At 41.5% G+C, this 19660-nt stretch overlaps 4 protein-coding genes across 6 annotated transcripts; all 4 read right to left on the reverse strand.

The window, feature by feature from the left end:
• Nucleotides 1-1335: 1335 nt before the first annotated feature.
• LOC121626306 (immunoglobulin kappa light chain-like) lies at nucleotides 1336-4733 on the reverse strand. The gene is made up of 5 exons (XM_041964740.1): nucleotides 4679-4733; nucleotides 3870-4577; nucleotides 3646-3771; nucleotides 3330-3367; nucleotides 1336-2973 (listed from the first exon to the last, which is right to left on the reverse strand). Exons 1-5 carry the CDS (start codon nucleotides 4731-4733, stop codon nucleotides 2854-2856), a joined length of 1047 nt encoding a protein of 348 aa, XP_041820674.1. The 3' UTR covers nucleotides 1336-2853.
• Nucleotides 1393-9209, reverse strand: LOC121626304. 3 transcript variants are annotated; one of them, XM_041964736.1, is made up of 6 exons: nucleotides 9153-9209; nucleotides 8344-9051; nucleotides 8117-8242; nucleotides 7804-7841; nucleotides 7337-7459; nucleotides 1393-1455 (listed from the first exon to the last, which is right to left on the reverse strand). In XM_041964736.1, exons 1-5 carry the CDS (start codon nucleotides 9205-9207, stop codon nucleotides 7337-7339), a joined length of 1050 nt encoding a protein of 349 aa, XP_041820670.1. In that variant the 5' UTR covers nucleotides 9208-9209; the 3' UTR covers nucleotides 1393-1455. The 3 variants fall into 3 exon arrangements, with proteins under 3 accessions (XP_041820670.1, XP_041820671.1, XP_041820669.1); XM_041964737.1 differs by lacking the exon at nucleotides 1393-1455 and having other exon boundaries at nucleotides 7210-7456; XM_041964735.1 differs by lacking the exon at nucleotides 1393-1455 and having other exon boundaries at nucleotides 7210-7459.
• A 3478-nt stretch (nucleotides 9210-12687) lies between these two features.
• Nucleotides 12688-15199, reverse strand: LOC121626932. Its single transcript, XM_041965686.1, has 5 exons — nucleotides 15145-15199; nucleotides 14342-15043; nucleotides 14115-14240; nucleotides 13798-13835; nucleotides 12688-12955 (listed from the first exon to the last, which is right to left on the reverse strand). Exons 1-5 carry the CDS (start codon nucleotides 15197-15199, stop codon nucleotides 12833-12835), a joined length of 1044 nt encoding a protein of 347 aa, XP_041821620.1. The 3' UTR covers nucleotides 12688-12832.
• A 1956-nt stretch (nucleotides 15200-17155) lies between these two features.
• On the reverse strand, nucleotides 17156-19047 carry LOC121626308. The gene is made up of 5 exons (XM_041964743.1): nucleotides 18993-19047; nucleotides 18190-18891; nucleotides 17963-18088; nucleotides 17647-17684; nucleotides 17156-17303 (listed from the first exon to the last, which is right to left on the reverse strand). Exons 1-5 carry the CDS (start codon nucleotides 19045-19047, stop codon nucleotides 17184-17186), a joined length of 1041 nt encoding a protein of 346 aa, XP_041820677.1. The 3' UTR covers nucleotides 17156-17183.
• Between the last annotated feature and the right edge of the window lie 613 nt (nucleotides 19048-19660).

Here is a 19660-nt window from a genome sequence, read left to right on the forward strand (position 1 = left end):
TTGCTGTATGTTCATTGGCTCACCTGCTCCTTCCCAAACATATCTTGGCTGACACAACCGTAAATGGACAACCTGTGTGCTGGTGCAACTGTCAGGCAGATATACCAGGTTCCTGTGGGTGGACATGATGAGACGTTTAGGCTAACACCAATGTGAGCACATTGATCCTGAAGCACGACTGGTCCTGAGGATTTCTGCCAATATGACCCATATTACACTGTACTCTTAACGAACAACACTGAAATAACTGTGTGCATTTTCACAAACATGATAGAAATACTCGCTATTATTTCACCAGTTCAGGACAACTCAGAGCTTTTAGGACTTCAAGTGACCATGATATAAAATCTGTGACTGAGCATCACGAAATGTTTGTAAATGAATATATCATTTCGATTGTTCAAATTATTTCTTTGATCAACCGTCTGGGCATTAGAGTTCTGCTGAGTGACTACTGTGCATGAAAACAATGCAGCGACTTCCTGCTTGAAACCACCACGACAAAGAGAGCAAATGTGCTATAAATGTACGTGACCAAAGTATATTGAGAACAAATGCTTGACTGCCGACCACACAGAGGCTCAAAAGCATCCTCACATCTCTGCCTCATCATGTAAAAATGAACAACCTGCAAAGATATCTGGGAGAGGCATTAATCAGAACACTTCAGGTGTACACTCACTATCTGACAGACTGGTTCCAGGCATGTTCACAGTGTGTTTTCAGAAATGACATGATGGAGAGTCTTGTTGGCGCTCTGCTATGAGACGGCCGGCCCTGCTGAGTCACATCCGTATCAATGGTGCTTGATGTTTGCAGAGGCTTGCTCTTCAATATCACAATATAAAGTGTGTGAAAAGTACTTGAGGTGTGTTCATGCTCGCTGCCTTATTGTTGCTGAGTTTTTTATATGCTTGTTTGTTTGCTTTTGGAGGAACCAGAAAGAAGGACGCAATGAGCATCTCCCAGTCAGTGGGCGGGTGTTAAACAGAGGGGCGTGGCCTGTGATGGCCTGTTTCCATGATACATACTCTGAGTGCTGAAGGCTTTTGCTTTGTGAGCAGTGCAGCACAAACAGACATACAGTCTCTCTACAGCTCCTCCAATGCGGGTAGAGATTTAGTTTTAATGCTCATTTTCCAGAGTGAACGTGCTCTCAAGTGCCTGAGCCCACAGGCTCCACAGACATGAGTTGTGTGTGGTTGTGTTTGGACGTTGTAAAGACCAGTTATAGTGAGAATAGAGAAACTGCACATGTGACAGCACAGCTCATACTGTATCCAGACGGCTTGTTTGATGAAAGCAAAGTTTTATTTGTTGACTGCAAGGCGACACTTTACATGCAGTATATTGTGGTGAAATCTGACAGCAGTACTAAAAAAAAAGATATGGTACAGCTTGATAGACATATTCATCTTCCACAGAAACAAAGAACAGTTGAAGTATTTGCAGCTCCTACTGCCTCACACTTGAATACACACATCATTTTGTGTGTCATCCTTCCGTCTTGTCGTTCTGTTGATCCTGTGTTCACAATAAATCCTGCTGTGAATTCAAAGCTGTATGAATATCTACTTGCACAGTAATAAGTAGCAAAATCTGAAATTTGCAGATCTGTAATGTTCAAGTGATTGTGACCAGTTTCAGTGTCCAATGTGAAGTTTGGATTGATTTCAAATTCATCATGAAAATAACATGTTTTTTGATTTTTGTAGTAAGTAGAGATGCGCCTTGGTTTCTGTCCCAGAGTTTGTTTGTACCAGTAATACATTGCTAGAACATCACCTTCACAGAAACACTGCAAAGTCATGCTGTCACCAACATTTGCTGTAACAAAACCACCCTCTTGAAGCTCATATATGGATGATTTCAGATCAGCTGTCTGAGCTGAAGAGAGAAGAGATCCACAAAGAGCAGATTGAACTTCAAGCAATCATAGCATTAAATCTGTGACTGAGCATCGCTAAATGTTTGTAAATGAATATATCATTTTGATTGTTCAAATGATTTCTTTGATCATATTAAAACAGTCTGGGCATTAGAGTTATGCTGTGTGACTACTGTGCATGAAAACACTGCAGCGACTTCCTGTTTGAAACCACCAAGACAAAGAAAGAGGAGTTGCCTCGAAAAGTACATGACCAAAGTGTATTGAGAGCTAAACTTTAGTCATTTGTGTTTGTGATGTACAATGAGCATATTTACAGTAAACAGCCTGTGAAGAGCCTCATGCATTATTAACACACTTGGGTCGGGCACAAGCGATCAGACAGATTAGCTTGAGCTTCATGCAACATCACACCTTGATGCTTCTGGATGTTTCTGAACAGCCTAAACTCGTTTGACGTTTGCAAAGCCACACCGATTGTGTCCCACTGACTCTGAGAGAGTGCTGCTGAGGGTTTGATCTGCTTTCGATTTACTAAGTAGCCACAAACAACAACCAAATGGCGTGGGTTGTGTGGAGGGGGAAACGCTACACATGTACACATGTACAGACTGTCAATGATGACGGTTTGCTTTGTAAAAGAAAAAAGGCCCTCATGACTTTAGTTGCGGGTGCTGGCTTTGTTTTTCTGTTCATTTTCCTCTATAGAGGACCTGAGGCCACAATCACCACAGGCATCAGTTATGTGTGGCTGTGTGTTGGAGCATTGTCAGCTACTGTCAGTGCAGTGAGAGTGGAAATATGGCACCTCCATCACATCAAAGAAACCTGGCTTAACTGTAGCTGAAGGAACGTGTTTAATTGGTGCTTTGCAACATGAATCTTTACATTCAGTACGTGGAGTTGAAATCTGACAAAATGCCCACTTCTAGTAACACAGACCCAACATGAAACATGCTGCAGTTCTACTGCCGAACACTGAAGTACACACATTCAGTCCAGGTGTCGTCTTTCTGTCTTTTTGATCTGTTGGCTGTGTTGGTCCTTAAAGCAGCATAATGGAGGTTGTCTGCATCTTGGTAACTCTGCTCAAAAAAATCATTGTAACATTTAATCAGCATAAAAATACACATGGCTTGTCTGATACTTGCTTGTACGTATTGTACAAATCAACAGCAGCACCTGTACAATACAGTGATCACACTGATGTCACAGCACTGAGAAAATAGCATCACTGTGCTTTACAAAAAGGCCATTTCAACAACAGGAACTAAATGACCAAGCTTCTCCTGACAAACACATATGCTGTATGATATTTCACTGACATATATCCAAAACATTCAGCTTACATTTGCACAGGTGTTGCTTCTGTCATCCTCTATGTATTGTTGTTGTACTGTAATATATATTTTTAGTGCTGTTGTGATTCAGAAATACTCACCACTGCATTTGGAGTCAAGGCAGCTGAAGATCTTGAGTCTGGTTCAGAATAAAAACAACAAAAACCTCAAAATCCACTGAGATGGTGGTGAGAACACTGGTTCTTCTAACTTCTTGATTTTCTGACAAACCATGAAATAAATAAATCTGTTCCCACAGTGTGTGGAAGAGATCAGCATGATGGAACATGTTGATCTGTGACACTCCTGTCTTGATGTGGTCGGTTTTCTCATTCAGATCAACTTCAAAAGGATGCTCCTCCAGTTTAAAGCACATAAATACACACTATCAAAGGTGATGAATGGAAACTGGTCTACCTGTACACTGACAGCTGTTTCTGTTCTTCATTGTATATGCTGCATACGCCAGCAAAACAACCAGGATGGTGGTGAATGCCAGAGCTCCAATCAAGACATACACCAAGACAAACGACTCCACCACATCTACAGATCCAGATTCAGAGACATTACAGAGCTGTAGAATATTTAGGTAGTAATTATAGCTTTTGTATATTTGAAACATCTGTTTTCATGTTCCTCACCTTCAAAGTCCAGCTTGGTCCCGTTTCCAAACACGATGTGTCCACATGAGACAACAGCACAGTAGTAGATCCCAGCATGAGACAGATTCAGGCTCTTCATTGGCAAGTTGTAGACACAGGTGTGTGTTTGTGTGTCGGGTTTCCTCTCACACTGATCATTCCTGCCTCCATGGATGTAAATGAGTCCTGGATGAGGTTCTTCAGAGTTTTTGAACCAGTAAACACTGTGTTCTCCATCACAGGTCCCAGTGTGTACTGTACAATTCAGAGTCTCAGAGCCTCCTGGCTGGATGGTGTCAGATGCTGACTGATGGACCAAAGCTGGGATGTTCACACCTGAACCCTTTACACTCACAATAATGCCCTCTGTAAACTCAAACCTGTATAAATAGCTACTTGTGCAGTAATAAGTAGCAGAATCTGAAATTTGTAGATCTGTAATCTTCAAGTGATTGTGACCAGTTTCTGTATCCAATGTGAAGCGTGGATTGTTTTCAAATTCATCATGAAAAATCACATTTTTGTAATATTTGTAGTGAGTAGAGATGAGCCTTGGTTTCTGTCCCAGAGTTTGTTTAAACCAGTAATACTTTGTCAGAACTGTCCATGTACAAAAACATTGCAAACTCACGCTGTCACCAACATTTGCTGAAACAAAACCACCCTCTTCAAGCTCATATATGGATGATTTCAGATCAGCTGTCTGAGCTGAAGAGAGAAGAGATCCACAAAGAGCAGATTTAACTGATGATCAACATCTCCAGCAAAATGTTTCATCGTATTCAATAAAGTCACAACAGAAAACTTACCTATTCTTCCAGAGGACAGAAAAGTCAAATACAAAGCAAACCACAGAGTCTTCATCGTGTTCAAAATGCTGCGTTGAATGAAATGGATCTCTATATGTTCTCCACTCTTCAGAGAGAAGACTCTGATTGGCTGTTGAGAAGAACCACCTAATTTCCTGATTTGGAGCCAATGAACTCATGATCAGTGCTGCACTGAATGCATTAACAGCGTAAAGAGGTGTTTGTAATGAAAATGATTTATCATGCACACAACATTTAAAATATGTCCTTTAATGATGTCTTCAGTCCCATTTTTTGAAGCATCAGTATTTGTTGTTGCTGTACAACCTTCCCACTTTAGCAGCTGCAGCTAGTAGAGGAGCATTTTGCAGACTTTGAATCTTCCATGTGTCAGTCATGGTGAGCTGTGTCTAATAATTGGTGCCACTGTTCTCTGCAGTGATTTTCACTATGGACTGTCAGATGTTGCTGTTAGTGTCCTGCACAGACAGACAGACAGACGGACACTATGTGGGACAACTGGGGGCTGGAACATTTGTTTCAAAGATGAACTGAAGGAAAGAACCAGTGCCATGCTGTGGTTGCTACGGGCACATGCTGCTAACGCTGCTGGTCACATTAACTTGCTGTATGTTCGTTGGCTCACCTGCTCCTTCCCAAACATATCTTGGCTGACACAACAGTCAATGGAAAACCTGTGTGCTGGTGCAACTGTCAGGCAGAAATACCAGGTTCCTGTGGGTGGACATGATGAGACGTGTAGGCTAACACCAACGTGAGCACATTGATCCTGAAGCACGGCTGGTCCTGAGGATTTCTGCCAATATGACCCATATTACACTGTACTCTTAACGAACAACACTGAAATAACTGTGTGCATTTTCACAAACATGATAGAAATACTCGCTATTATTTCACCAGTTCAGGACAGCTCAGAGCTTTCAGGACTTCAAGTGATCATAAAATGAAATCTGTGACTGAGAATCGCTAAATGTTTGTAAATGAATATATCATTTCGATTGTTCAAATGATTTCTTTGATCATATTAAAACAGTCTGGGCATCAGAGTTATGCTGTGTGACTACTGTGCATGAAAACACTGCAGCGACTTCCTGCTTGAAACCACCAAGACAAAGAAAGAGGAGTTGCCTCGACAAGTACATGACCAAAGTGTATTTAGAGCTAAACTTTAGTCATTTGTGTTTGTGATGTACAATGAGCATATCTACAGTAAACTGCCTGTGAAGAGCATCATGCATTATTAACACACTTGGGTCGGGCGCATGTGATCAGACAGATTAGCTTGAGCCTCATGCAACATCACACCTTGCATTACTTTCGTTTCTATACTTTCTGTGTTGATACATTCATAGTAAATTTCTGTTTGCCAATGTGGATGATACTTACAAGTTCAGGTGCTTTTCATGAGACAGACACGCTAACTACATCCGGTTTCATGTTCGCTGGTTTATAGCCCTCGGCTCGCCCGGCTCAGCATGTCAGATCCTGAGAGGTCATGTTGACTTCAAAGTATTTTCTAACATTTATTGCCTGTTGCTAGTACTGTTAAGAGTGAAAATAGGAAGAGTACAGTTACCTGTACTGCTACTGAGACTTTGCTCACTCCGTGACAGGAAATAGCATTCAGAGTTTTCACAATAAGAGCATCCTGTCTGTTCCTCAGTCGGATCATGTAGAACAAGAAGTGTTATGTCAACATTAGCGGTAACTTAACACAGTGTTAATATGCTTACAAACCACCATGTAATGAATGTTTGGGAATGCTGTGCTAGTGTAGAGGGAGATAATTAGAATAGTAGGGATTTCATTTCTCTTTTGTTTACATGTGTTACATTGCTCCTGATTTTTGTTTATAATATCCCAGCATTTAGGTGAAACTAATTTATGTGTATCTTATTCTTTTCTCTGGTGTATTAATTTCTCTTTATAGAAACAACACAGTCAGACACAAACCCGGCTGCTATTGACCCTGAGATCCCTGTCTATGTGCCTGCACACTGGAGAAGAAACAACGTATCAACCATATCTCGGACCCTCATTTCATACTCTGGAAATTTGGCCTTAAGTGGTGTTCTGGCAGACACACCGTCGTGAACCTAGTGACAAACACCGAACTGGTGCCACAACTGAACATATCCATATAATCTCCATTACAGGGAGGGTGTTAAACAGAGGGGCGTGGCCTGTGACGGCCTGTTTCTATGATACACACTCTCAGTGCTGAAGGCTTTTGCTTTGTGAGCAGTGCAGCACAAACAGACATACAGTCTCTCTGCAGCTCCTCCAATGCGGGTAGAGATTTAGTTTTAATGCTCATTTTCCAGAGTGAACGTGCTCTCAAGTGCCTGAGCCCACAGGCTCCAAAGACATGAGTTGTGTGTGGTTGTGTTTGGACGTTGTAAAGTCCAGTTATAGTGAGAATAGAGAAACTGCACATGTGACAGCACAGCTCATACTGTATCCAGACGGCTTGTTTGATGAAAGCAATGTTTTATTAATTGACTGCAAGGCGACACTTTACATTCAGTATATTGTGGTGAAATCTGACAGCAAAACTCCAAATATAAGATATGGTACAGCTTGATAGACATATTCATCGTCCACAGAAACAAAGAACAGTTGAAGTATTTGCAGCTCCTACTGCCTCACACTTGAATACACACAATCATTTTGTGTGTCGTCCTTCCGTCTTGTCGTTCTGTTGATCCTGTGCTCCCTCAAAGCAGCGTAATGGAGGTTTTCTGAATCTTGATCATCCTGCTGATAAAATATAATGTTCAGCATAAAAATACACATGGCTTGTCTGATGCTTGCTTGTACGTATTGTACACATCAACAGCAACACCTGTACAATACAGTGATCACACTGATGTCACAGCACTGAGAAAATAGCATCACTGTGCTTTACAAAAAGGCCATTTCCACAACAGGAACTAAATGACCAAGCTTCTATTGACATACACATATGCTGTATGATATTTCACTGACATATATCCAAAACGTTCAGCTTACATTTGCACAGGTGTTGCTTCTTTCATCCTCTATGTATTGTTGTTGTACTGTAATATATATTTTTAGTGCTGTTGTGATTCAGAAATACTCACCACTGCATTTGGAGTCAAGGCAGCTGAAGATCTTGAGTCTGGTTCAGAATAAAAACAACAAAAACCTAAAAATCCACTGAGATGGTGGTGAGAACACTGGTTCTTCTAACTTGATTTTCTGACAAACCATGAAATGAATAAATCTGTTCCCACAGTGTGTGTTAGAGATCAGCATGATGGAACATGTTGATCTGTGACACTCCTGTCTTGATGTGGTCAGTTTTCTCATTCACATCAACTTCAAATGGATGCTCCTCCAGTTTAAAGCACATAAATACACACTATCAAAGGTGATGAATGGAAACTGGTCTACCTGTACACTGACAGCTGTTTCTGTTCTTCATTGTATATGCTGCATACGTCAGGAAAACAACCAGGATGGTGGTGAATGCCAGAGCTCCAATCAAGACATACACCAAGACAAACGACTGCACCTCATCTGCAGATCCAGATTCAGAGACATTACAGAGCTGTAGAATATTGAGGAGGTAGTAATTATAGCTTCTGTATAGATGAAACATCTGCTTTCATGTTCCTCACCTTCAAAGTCCAGCTTGGTCCTGTTTCCAAACACGATGTGTCCACATGAGACAACAGCACAGTAGTAGATCCCAGCATGAGACAGATTCAGGCTCTTCATTGGCAGGTTGTAGACACAGGTGTGTGTTTGTGTGTCGGGTTTCCTCTCACACTGATCATTCCTGCCTCCATGGGTGTAAATGAGTCCTGGATGAGGTTCTTCAGAGTGTTTGAACCAGTAAACACTGTGTTCTCCATCACAGGTCCCAGTGTGTACTGTACAGCTCAGAGTCTCAGAGCCTCCTGGTTGGATGGTGTCAGATGCTGACTGATGGACCAAAGCTGGGATTTTCACACCTGAACCCTTTACACTCACAATAAATGCTGCTGTGAATTCAAAGCTGACTGAATTGCTACTTGCGCAGTAATAAGTAGCAGAATCTGAAATTTGTAGATCTGTAATTTTCAAGTGATTGTGACCAGTTTCAGGATCCAATGTGAAGCGTGGATTGTTTTCAAATTCGTCATGAAAATAACATGTTTTTTGATTTTTGTAGTAACTAGACATGCGCCTTGGTTTCTGTCCCAGAGTTTGTTTATACCAGTAATACGTTGCTACAACATCACCTTCACAGAAACATTGCAAAGTCACGCTGTCACCAACATTTGCTGTAACAAAACCACCCTCTTGAAGCTCATATGTGGATGATTTCAGATCAGCTGTCTGAGCTGAAGAGAGAAGAGATCCACAAAGAGCAGATTTAACTGATGATCAACATCTCCAGCAAAATGTTTCATCGTATGAAATAAAGTCACAACAGAAAACTTACCGATTCTTCCCGAGGACAGAAAAGTCAAATACAAAGCAAACCACAGAGTCTTCATCGTGTTCAAAATGCTGCGTTGAATGAAATGGATCTCTATATGTTCTCCACTCTTCAGAGAGAAGACTCTGATTGGCTGTTGAGAAGAACCACCTAATTTCCTGATTTGGAGCCAATGAACTCATGATCAGTGCTGCACTGAATGCATTAACAGCGTAAAGAGGTGTTTGTAATGACAAGATAAGATTAGATAAGATAAAAATTTATCCCCAGCCTGGGAAATTTTGGCTTTAGCAGCATGTGAAAGCAGTGAGAAGAAAAATAGCAGCAGAGGTAGAGAAGTTTTGAAAAAAAAAAAAAACAAAGTGCAAAATAAAAAGCAGACTATATATATGTCCATGTTACACAAGCAAAATGGAATTTGACCATATAAAATAAAAAATATAAATCTGAAAAATATGAAAAACTGTGTATTGCCCCAGTAGCTGTGGAAATAAAGAACAATGTCAGCTGCCTTTAGATTAAAAATAAAAAATTAGCTGCTATTGCATAGAAGAATATCCATCCATCCATCGTAAATGAAATGTAATAATGTACAAAATGTAAAAGGAAATATGTAATATTGCACAAAATGTAAAAGGAAATATGTAATATTGCTCAAAATGTGTGGATATGAGCGTAATTTGTCAAACAACATCAACACAGTCTTATGTTAAGTGGTGCTGGAGTTGAATAATCTGACATCTGATGGAATGAAGGACCTCTGGTAGCGTTCCTTCTTACACACTGGATGCAGCAGTCTGTTACAGAAGGAGCTTCTGAGGGCCCCCACTGTGTCATGCAGGGGGTGGGAGGGGTTGTCCATGATCGATGTCAGCTTGGCTAACATCCTCCTCTCACCTACATCCTCAGTGGTGTCCAGAGGGCAGTCCAGGACGGAGCCAGCTCTCCTGACCAGTTTATTAAGTCTCTTTGTGTCCCTCTCAGAGCTTCTGCAGCCCCAGCAGACCACTGCGTAAAAGACTGCAGATGCAACCACAGAGTCAAAGAAAGTCCTCAGTAATGTCCTACAGACTCCAAAGGACCTCAGTCTTCTCAGGAGATGAAGACAACTTTGGCCCTTCCTGTACAGGGCATCAGTGTTAGTGGACCAGTCCAGTTTATTGTTGAGGTGTACACCCAGGTATTTGTACTCCTCCATGATCTCAATGTCAAATCCCTGGATGCACACCGGTGTAGTCTGTGGTGCTTTCCTGCAGAAGTCTATCACCATCTCCTTGGTCTTGCCAACACTGATGTGCATGTGGTTTAGTCCACACCAGTCGACAAAGTTAGCGATAACTTCCCTGTATTCCAAATCGTTCCCCTGCGATACACATCCAACGATGGCTGTATCGTCGGAGAACTTCTGGAGGTGGCAGCTGAATGTGTTGTGTCTGAAGTCCGATGTGTAGAGGGTGAAGAGGAAAGGCTGCAATCTGCCACATCTGACACACAGTCGCAAAGCCTCACATACTGTGGTCTGTTGGTGAGGTAGTCGATGGTCCATGCAGCCCGGTGACAGTCTACTATGGCTCCTTCCAGCTTCCCGTTCAGCAGTGATGGCTGGATCGTGTTGAAAGCACTGGAGAAGTCAAAAAACACGATCCTCACTGTGCTACCAGTGCTCTCCAGGTGGGAAAGTGAGTGATGGAGCAGGTAGATGATAGCGTCTTCCACACCAATGCCTGGTCGGTATGCGAACTGTAGGGGGTCCAGCTCACTGCCCACCAGGTGACGAAGATGGCTAAGTATGATCCTTTCCAGAGTCTTCATCAGGTGGGAAGTTAAGGCTACAGGCCTGAAGTGGATGGGCTCCCTGGGATGCACAGTCTTTGGCACCTGAACCACACAGGAAGTACTCTTAGTGAACAACAATGAGATAATTGTGTGCATATTCACAAACATGATAGAAATACTCGCTATTATTTCACAAAATCTGTGACTGAGCATCGGCAAATGTTTGTAAATGAACATATCATTTTGATTGTTCAAATGTTTTCTTTGATCATATTAAAACAGTCTGGGCATTAGAGTTATGCTGTGTGACTACTGTGCATGAAAACACTGCAGCGACTTCCTGCTTGAAACCACCAAGACAAAGAAAGCAAAGGTGCTATAAATGTACGTGACCAAAGTATATTGAGAGCAAATGTTTGACTGTTGACCACACGGAGGCTCAAAAGCATCCTCACATCTCATGTGTTCATGCTCGCTGCCTTATTGTTGCTGAGTGTTTTATATGCTTGTTTGTTTGCTTTTGGAGAAACCAGAAAGAAGGACCCAATGATCATCCCCCAGTCAGTGGGCGGGTGTTAAACAGAGGGGCGTGGACTGTGATGGCCTGTTTCTATGATACACACTCTCAGTGCTGAAGGCTTTTGCTTTGTGAGCAGTGCAGCACAAACAGACATACAGTCTCTCTGCAGCTCCTCCAATGCAGGTAGAGATTTAGTTTTAATGCTCATTTTCCAGAGTGAACATGCTCTCAAGTGCCTGAGCCCACAGGCTCCACAGACATGAGTTGTGTTGACAGGGATCTCCTACTGCCTTGCCAAGGACCAGATATTGACTGGATCAGGGTCAAATTATAATTCTTTGCCTAATATTTAACTCTTAATAATATCACTTATAATCTTATAAATTCAAAATCTTAGGAGAAATCAGCAGTTCTTTAAAAATTGCACAGAGTCTGGAAAAAGAGTCCAGAAGAGTTGAGTCCAGGGAGCTTTATTCTCTTCACAGATCAAAAAGCCCAGGCAAGTCCTGCCAAACAATGCCCAAATTCTGTTCTGCGCATCACCTTTTATACATTTGTCAGGGGGCTTGGCCATACAGTTTGGCCACATCCTGTTTATCAAGTTACATCTTTACACTGATTTTATTGGTGTTTTCATAGAGGGGGGTCTTCCCCTTTAATGCATAATCAATAATCTCTTACCTAATTTCTACTGGTAATTTTCCACTGTAGCCTTTGGGGATTTTCCACTGAGATCCCTCTGGCTACAGTATCTATTGGGATCTTAGGAACTTTCCAGATTACTGCTTTGTACTAAGTTTAGCAAGTTATCTCTATTCTAGTGTTTTTATTGGTGTCTAGCCAACTCTTAGGACATTTTTTAAAAAGATTTATAGAACAGAACATAGGCCAAGCAAAACAGAGATAGTACTAACTAAACAGACATATGACTCACTAAGTAAACGGAGATTTCACTAAATAAACAGAGATATGATTTCTTAAGTATACAGAGTTAAGAGTAAAGATAACATGTTCAGAAATCCTCTTCATGTGCCTGTCTCCCCCATGCCCCTGAGCACAGAGTGAGCACAGAGTGGACAGAGTGGAGTGGCACAATCTTGTCTTGTAACCCTCAGATCTGACACTACAGTGTGTGGTTGTGTTTGGACGTTGTAAAGTCCAGTTATAATCAGAAGAGAGAAACTGCACATGTGACAGCACAGCTCAAACTGTATCCAGACGGCTTGTTTGATGAGAGCAATGTTTTATTAGTTGGCTGCAAGGCAACGCTTTACATTCAGTATATTGTGGTGAAATCTGACAGCAAAACTCCAAAGAAAAAAAAATGGTACAGCTCGACATATTCATCTTCCACAGAAACAAAGAACAGTTGAAGTCTTTGCAGCTCCTACTGCCTCACACTTGAATACACACAATCATTTTGTGTGTCGTCCTTCCGTCTTGTCGTTCTGTTGATCCTGTGCTCCCTCAAAGCAGCGTAATGTAGGTTTCCTGAATCTTGAACATCCTGCTAATAAAATATCATTTAATCAGCATAAAAATACACATGGCTTGTCTGATTCTTCCTTGTACGTATTGTACACATCAACAGCGACACCTGTACAATACAGTGATCACACTGATGTCACAGCACTGTCATGTCTCGTCAGGTCTGTTAAGTGTTTTGTTCGCGAGCGTCATATCTTGTCTTACACTTCCTGTTTTATTGTGAAACCTAACTCTCCTCTCGTTTCAGGCCCCTTGACTTCCCGGTGTGTTTCCCGCCTGTCTGATTGTCTGCCCCGCCCTGATTGTCTCCACCTGTTCATTGTTACCTCGTGTATATATAGTCCGCGTCTCCCTTTGTCCTGTGCCAGATCGTCTTGTGCGTAATGTGCCATGTTGTCTTTGCAACCACAGCTATAGTTACCCCAGAGTCTTGTCTCATGTTCATTTTTGTCTATGATCCTCAGCGTCCTACGTTTCTGCCCTTCTGCCTTATTGCCTTTGCATAAGTGATTTTTTGTTGTCAACTTTTGGAGAAAGTATTTTGTTATTAAAACCAGCCTTTGCGCTCGCCCCCAGTTCGTGTCTTGTGATCTGATTTTGAGTCCTGAAAGCCCTGACAGCCCTACGGGCTTATCAAGCACTGAGAAAATAGCATCACTGTGCTTTACAAAAAGGCCATTTCTACAACAGGAACTAAATGACCAAGCTTCTACTGACATACACATATGCTGTATGATATTTCACTGACATATATCCAAAACATTCAGCTTACATTTGCACAGGTGTTGCTTCTTTCATCCTCTATGTACTGTTGTTGTACTGTAATATATATTTTTAGTGCTGTTGTGATTCAGAAATACTCACCACTGCATTTGGAGTCAAGGCAGCTGAAGATCTTGAGTCTGGTTCAGAATAAAAACAACATAAAGCCTCAAAATCCACTGAGATGGTGGTGAGAACACTGGTTCTTCGAACTTGTTGATTTTCTGACAAACCATGAGATAAATAAATCTGTTCCCACAGTGTGTGGAAGAGATCAGCATGATGGAACATGTTGATCTGTGACACTCCTGTCTTGATGTGGTCGGTTTTCTCATTCAGATCAACTTCAAATGGATGCTCCTCCAGTTTAAAGCACATAAATACACACTATCAAAGGTGATGAATGGAAACTGGTCTACCTGTACACTGACAGCTGTTTCTGTTCTTCATTGTATATGCTGCATACGCCAGAAAAACAACCAGGATGGTGGTGAATGCCAGAGCTCCAATCAAGACATACACCAAGACAAACGACTCCACCACATCTACAGATCCAGATTCAGAGACATTACAGAGCTGTAGAATATTGAGGAGGTAGAAATTATAGCTTCTGTACAGATGAAACATCTGCTTTCATGCTCCTCACCTTCAAAGTCCAGCTTGGTCCCGTTTCCAAACACGATGTGTCCACATGAGACAACAGCACAGTAGTAGATCCCAGCATGAGACAGATTCAGGCTCTTCATTGGCAAGTTGTAGACGCAGGTGTGTGTTTTGTTGGGTTTCCTCTCACACTGATCATTCCTGCCTCCATGGGTGTAAATGAGTCCTGGATGAGGTTCTTCAGAGTGTTTGAACCAGTAAACACTGTGTTCTCCATCACAGGTCCCAGTGTGTACTGTACAGTTCAGAGTCTCAGAGCCTCCTGGCTGGATGGTGTCAGATGCTGACTGATGGACCAAAGCTGGGATGTTCACACCTGAACCCTTTACACTCACAATAAATGCTACTGCAAATTCAAAGTTGTATGAATCGCCACTTGCACAGTAATAAGTAGCAGAATCTGAAATGTGCATATCTGGAATCTTCAAGTGATTGTGACCAGTTTCTGTATCCAATGTGAAGCGTCGATTGTTTTTAAATTCATCATGAAAAGTCACATTTTTGTTATATTTGTAGTAAGTAGAGATGAGCCTTGGTTTCTGTCCTAGAGTTTGTTTGTACCAGTAAAACCTCACTGCATCACCTTCATAGAAACATTGCAAAGTCACGTTGTCACCAACATTTGCTGAAACAAAACCACCCTCTTCAAGCTCATATATGGATGATTTCAGATCAGCTGTCTGAGCTGAAGAGAGAAGAGATCCACAAAGAGCAGATTTAACTGATGATCAAAATCTCCAGCAAAATGTTTCATCGTATTAAATAAAGTCACAACAGAAAACTTACCGATTCTTCCAGAGGACAGAAAAGTCAAATACAAAGCAAACCACAGAGTCTTCATCGTGTTCAAAATGCTGCGTTGAATGAAATGGATCTCTATATGTTCTCCACTCTTCAGAGAGAAGACTCTGATTGGCTGTTGAGAAGAACCACCTAATTTCCTGATTTGGAGCCAATGAACTCATGATCAGTGCTGCACTGAATGTATGAAGAGCAGAAACAGGTGTTTTTAATGAAAATGATTTATCATGCACACAACATTCAAAATATGTCCTTTAATGATGTCTTCAGTCCCATTTTTTGAAGCATCAGTATTTGTTGTTGCTATACAACCTTCCCACTTTAGCAGCTGCAGCTAATAGAGGAGCATTTTGCAGACTTTGAATCTTCCATGTGTCAGTCATGGTGTGCTGTGTCTAATAATTGGTGCCACTGTTCTCTGCAGTGATTTTCACTATGGACTGTCAGATGTTGCTGTTAGTGTCCTGCACAGACAGACAGACAGACGGACACTGTGTGGGACAACTGGGGGCTGGAACATTTGTTTCAAAGATGAACTGAAGGGAAGAACCAGTGCCATGCTGTGGTTGCTACGGGCACATGTTGCTAACGCTGCTGGTCACATTAACTTGCTGTATGTTCATTGGCTCACCTGCTCCTTCCCAAACATATCTTGGCTGACACAACAGTAAATGGAAAACCTGTGTGCTGGTGCAACTGTCAGGCAGAAATACCAGGTTCCTGTGGGTGGACATGATGAGACGTTTAGGCTAACACCAACGTGAGCACATTGATCCTGAAGCACGGCTGGTCCTGAGGATTTCTGCCAATATGACCCATATTACACTGTACTCTTAATGAACAACACTGAAATAATTGTGTGCATATTCATAAACATGATAGAATTACTCGCTATTATTTCAAAAAATCTGTTACTGAGCATCACTAAATGTTTGTAAATGAATATATTATTTTGATTGTTCAAATGATTTCTTTGATCATATTAAAACAGTCTGGGCATTAGAGTTATGCTGTGTGACTACTGTGCATAAAAACACTGCGGCGACTTCCTGCTTGAAACCACCAAGACAAAGAAAGCGGAGGTTCCTTGAAAAGTACATGAGTAAAGTACATTGAGAGGAAACATTTGACTGCCGACCACACAGAGGCTCAAAAGCATCCTCACATCTCGGCCTCATCATGTAAAAATGAACAACCTGCAAAGATATCTGGGAGAGGCATCTATCAGAACACTTCAGTTGTCCACTCACTATCTGACAGACTGGTTCCAGGCATGTTCACAGTGTGTTTTCAGAAATGACATGATGGACAGTCTTGTTGGCGCTCTGCTATGAGACGGCCGGCCCTGCTGAGTCACATCCGTATCAATGGTGCTTGATGTTTGCAGAGGCTTGCTCTTCAATATCAGAATATAAAGTGTGTGAAAAGCACTTGAGGTGTGTTCATGCTCGCTGCTTCATTGTTGCTAAATGTTTTATTTGCTCGTTCATTTGCTTTTGAAGGAGCCAGGAAGAAGGACCCAATGAGCATCTCCCAGTCAGTGGGCGGGTGTTGAACAGAGGGGCGTGGCCTGTGATGGCCTGTTTCTATGATACACACTCTCAGTGCTGAAGGCTTTTGCTTTGTGAGCAGTGCAGCACAAACAGACATACAGTCTCTCTGCAGCTCCTCCAATGCGGGTAGAGATTTAGTTTTAATGCTCATTTTCCAGAGTGAACGTGCTCTCAAGTGCCTGAGCCCACAGGCTCCACAGACATGAGTTGTGTGTGGTTGTGTTTGGACGTTGTAAAGTCCAGTTATAGTGAGAATAGAGAAACGGCACATGTGACAGCACAGCTCATACTGTATCCAGACGGCTTGTTTCATGAAAGCAATGTTTTATTAGTTTACTGCAAGGCGACACTTTACATTCAGTATATTGTGGTAAAATCTGACAGCAAAACTCCAAAAATAAGATATGGTCCACTTTGATCGACATATTCATCGTCCACAGAAACAAAGAACAGTTGAAGTATTTGCAGCTCCTACTGCCTCACACTTGAATACACACAATCATTCTGTGTGTTGTCCTTCCGTCTTGTCGTTCTGTTGATCCTGTGCTCCCTCAAAGCAGCGTAATGGAGGTTTTCTGAATCTTGATCATCCTGCTGATAAAATATAAATTTCAGCATAAAAATTCACATGGCTTGTCTGATGCTTGTACGTATTGTACACATCAACAGCAACACCTGTACAATACAGTGATCACACTGATATCACAGCACTGAGAAAATAGCATCACTGTGCTTTACAAAAAGGCCATTTCCACAACAGGAACTAAATGACCAAGCTTCTATTGACATACACATATGCTGTATGATATTTCACTGACATATATCCAAAACATTCAGCTTACATTTGCACAGGTGTTGCTTCTTTCATCCTCTATGTATTGTTGTTGTACTGTAATATATATTTTTAGTGCTGTTGTGATTCAGAAATACTCACCACTGCATTTGGAGTCAAGGCAGCTGAAGATCTTGAGTCTGGTTCAGAATAAAAACAACAAAAGCCTCAAAATCCACTGAGATGGTGGTGAGAACACTGGTTCTTCTAACTTCTTGATTTTCTGACAAACCATGAAATAAATAAATCTGTTCCCACAGTGTATGTTAGAGATCAGCATGATGGAACATGTTGATCTGTGACACTCCTGTCTTGATGTGGTCGGTTTTCTAATTCACATCAACTTCAAATGGATGCTCCTCCAGTTTAAAGCACATAAATACACACTATCAAAGGTGATGAATGGAAACTGGTCTACCTGCACACTGACAGCTGTTTCTGTTCTTCATTGTATATGCTGCATACGTCAGGAAAACAACCAGGATGGTGGTGAATGCCAGAGCTCCAATCAAGACATACACCAAGACAAACGACTCCACCTCATCTGCAGATCCAGATTCAGAGACATTACAGAGCTGTAGAATATTGAGGAGGTAGTAATTATAGCTTCTGTATAGATGAAACATCTGTTTTCATGTTCCTCACCTTCAAAGTCCAGCTTGGTCCCGTTTCCAAACACGATGTGTCCACATGAGACAACAGCACAGTAGTAGATCCCAGCATGAGACAGATTCAGGCTCTTCATTGGCAGGTTGTAGACGCAGGTGTGGGTTTTGTTGGGTTTCCACTCACACTGATCATTCCTGCCTCCATGGGTGTAAATGAGTCCTGGATGAGGTTCTTCAGAGTGTTTGAACCAGTAAACACTGTGTTCTTCATCACAGGTCCCAGTGTGTACTGTACAGTTCAGAGTCTCAGAGCCTCCTGGCTGGATGGTGTCAGATGCTGACTGATGGACCAAAGCTGGGATGTTCACACCTGAACCCTTTACACTCACAATAATGCTCTCTGCAAACTCAAACCTGTATGAATAGCTACTTGTGCAGTAATAAGGAGCAGAATCTGAAATGTCAAGATCTTTAATGTTCAAGTGATTGTGACCAGTTTCAGTATCCAGTGTGAAGCGTCGATTGTTTTCAAATTCATCATGAAATTTCCCATTTTTGTCATATTTGTAGTAAGCAGAGATGCGCCTTGGTTTCTGTCCCAGAGTTTGTTTATACCAGTTAAACATCACTGCATCACCTTCACAGAAACATTGCAAAGTCACGTTGTCACCAACATTTGCTGAAACAAAACCACCCTCTTCAAGCTCATATATGGATGATTTCAGATCAGCTGTCTGAGCTGAAGAGAGAAGAGATCCACAAAGAGCAGATTTAACTGATGATCAACATCTCCAGCAAAATGTTTCATCATATTCAATAAAGTCACAACAGAAAACTTACCGATTCTTCCAGAGGACAGAAAAGTCAAATACAAAGCAAACCACAGAGTCTTCATCGTGTTCAAAATGCTGCGTTGAATGAAATGGATCTCTATATGTTCTCCACTCTTCAGAGAGAAGACTCTGATTGGCTGTTGACAAGAACCACCTAATTTCCTGATTTGGAGCCAATGAACTCATGATCAGTGCTGCATTGAATGTATGAAGAGCAGAAACAGGTGTTTTTAATGAAAATGATTTATCATGCACACATTTAAATATGTCCTTTAATGATGCCTTCAGTCTAATTTTTTGAAGCATCAGTATTTGTTGTTGCTGTACAACATTCCTGTGGTGTATTTGATCGAGCTCTACTATGTTGGGCTGTCATGCTATGGGAGTGTTCTATGATTGATTGCTGGTGTCTATGTTGTGATGTTGGTCCGGCACTAAAAGATGATGTTGCCTGCAGTCTCACCTCCCTGTGTGTTATTCCTTAGTCAAAGTCAAAGTCAGCTTTTATTGTCAATTCTGCAGTATGTACAGACAAACAGAGAATCAAAATTGCGTTACTCTCAACCTCTGTGACAAGACATATATTAAAAAGAAATAAATAAAAACTGTACAATCTAAACTATGAAACATTAAGAGAATGTAATCGTGCAAATATAAATGGTAATGCAAAAAAAA

This window comes from Chelmon rostratus, chromosome 23, assembly GCF_017976325.1.
Source record: "Chelmon rostratus isolate fCheRos1 chromosome 23, fCheRos1.pri, whole genome shotgun sequence".
Taxonomy (NCBI): domain Eukaryota; kingdom Metazoa; phylum Chordata; class Actinopteri; order Chaetodontiformes; family Chaetodontidae; genus Chelmon; species Chelmon rostratus.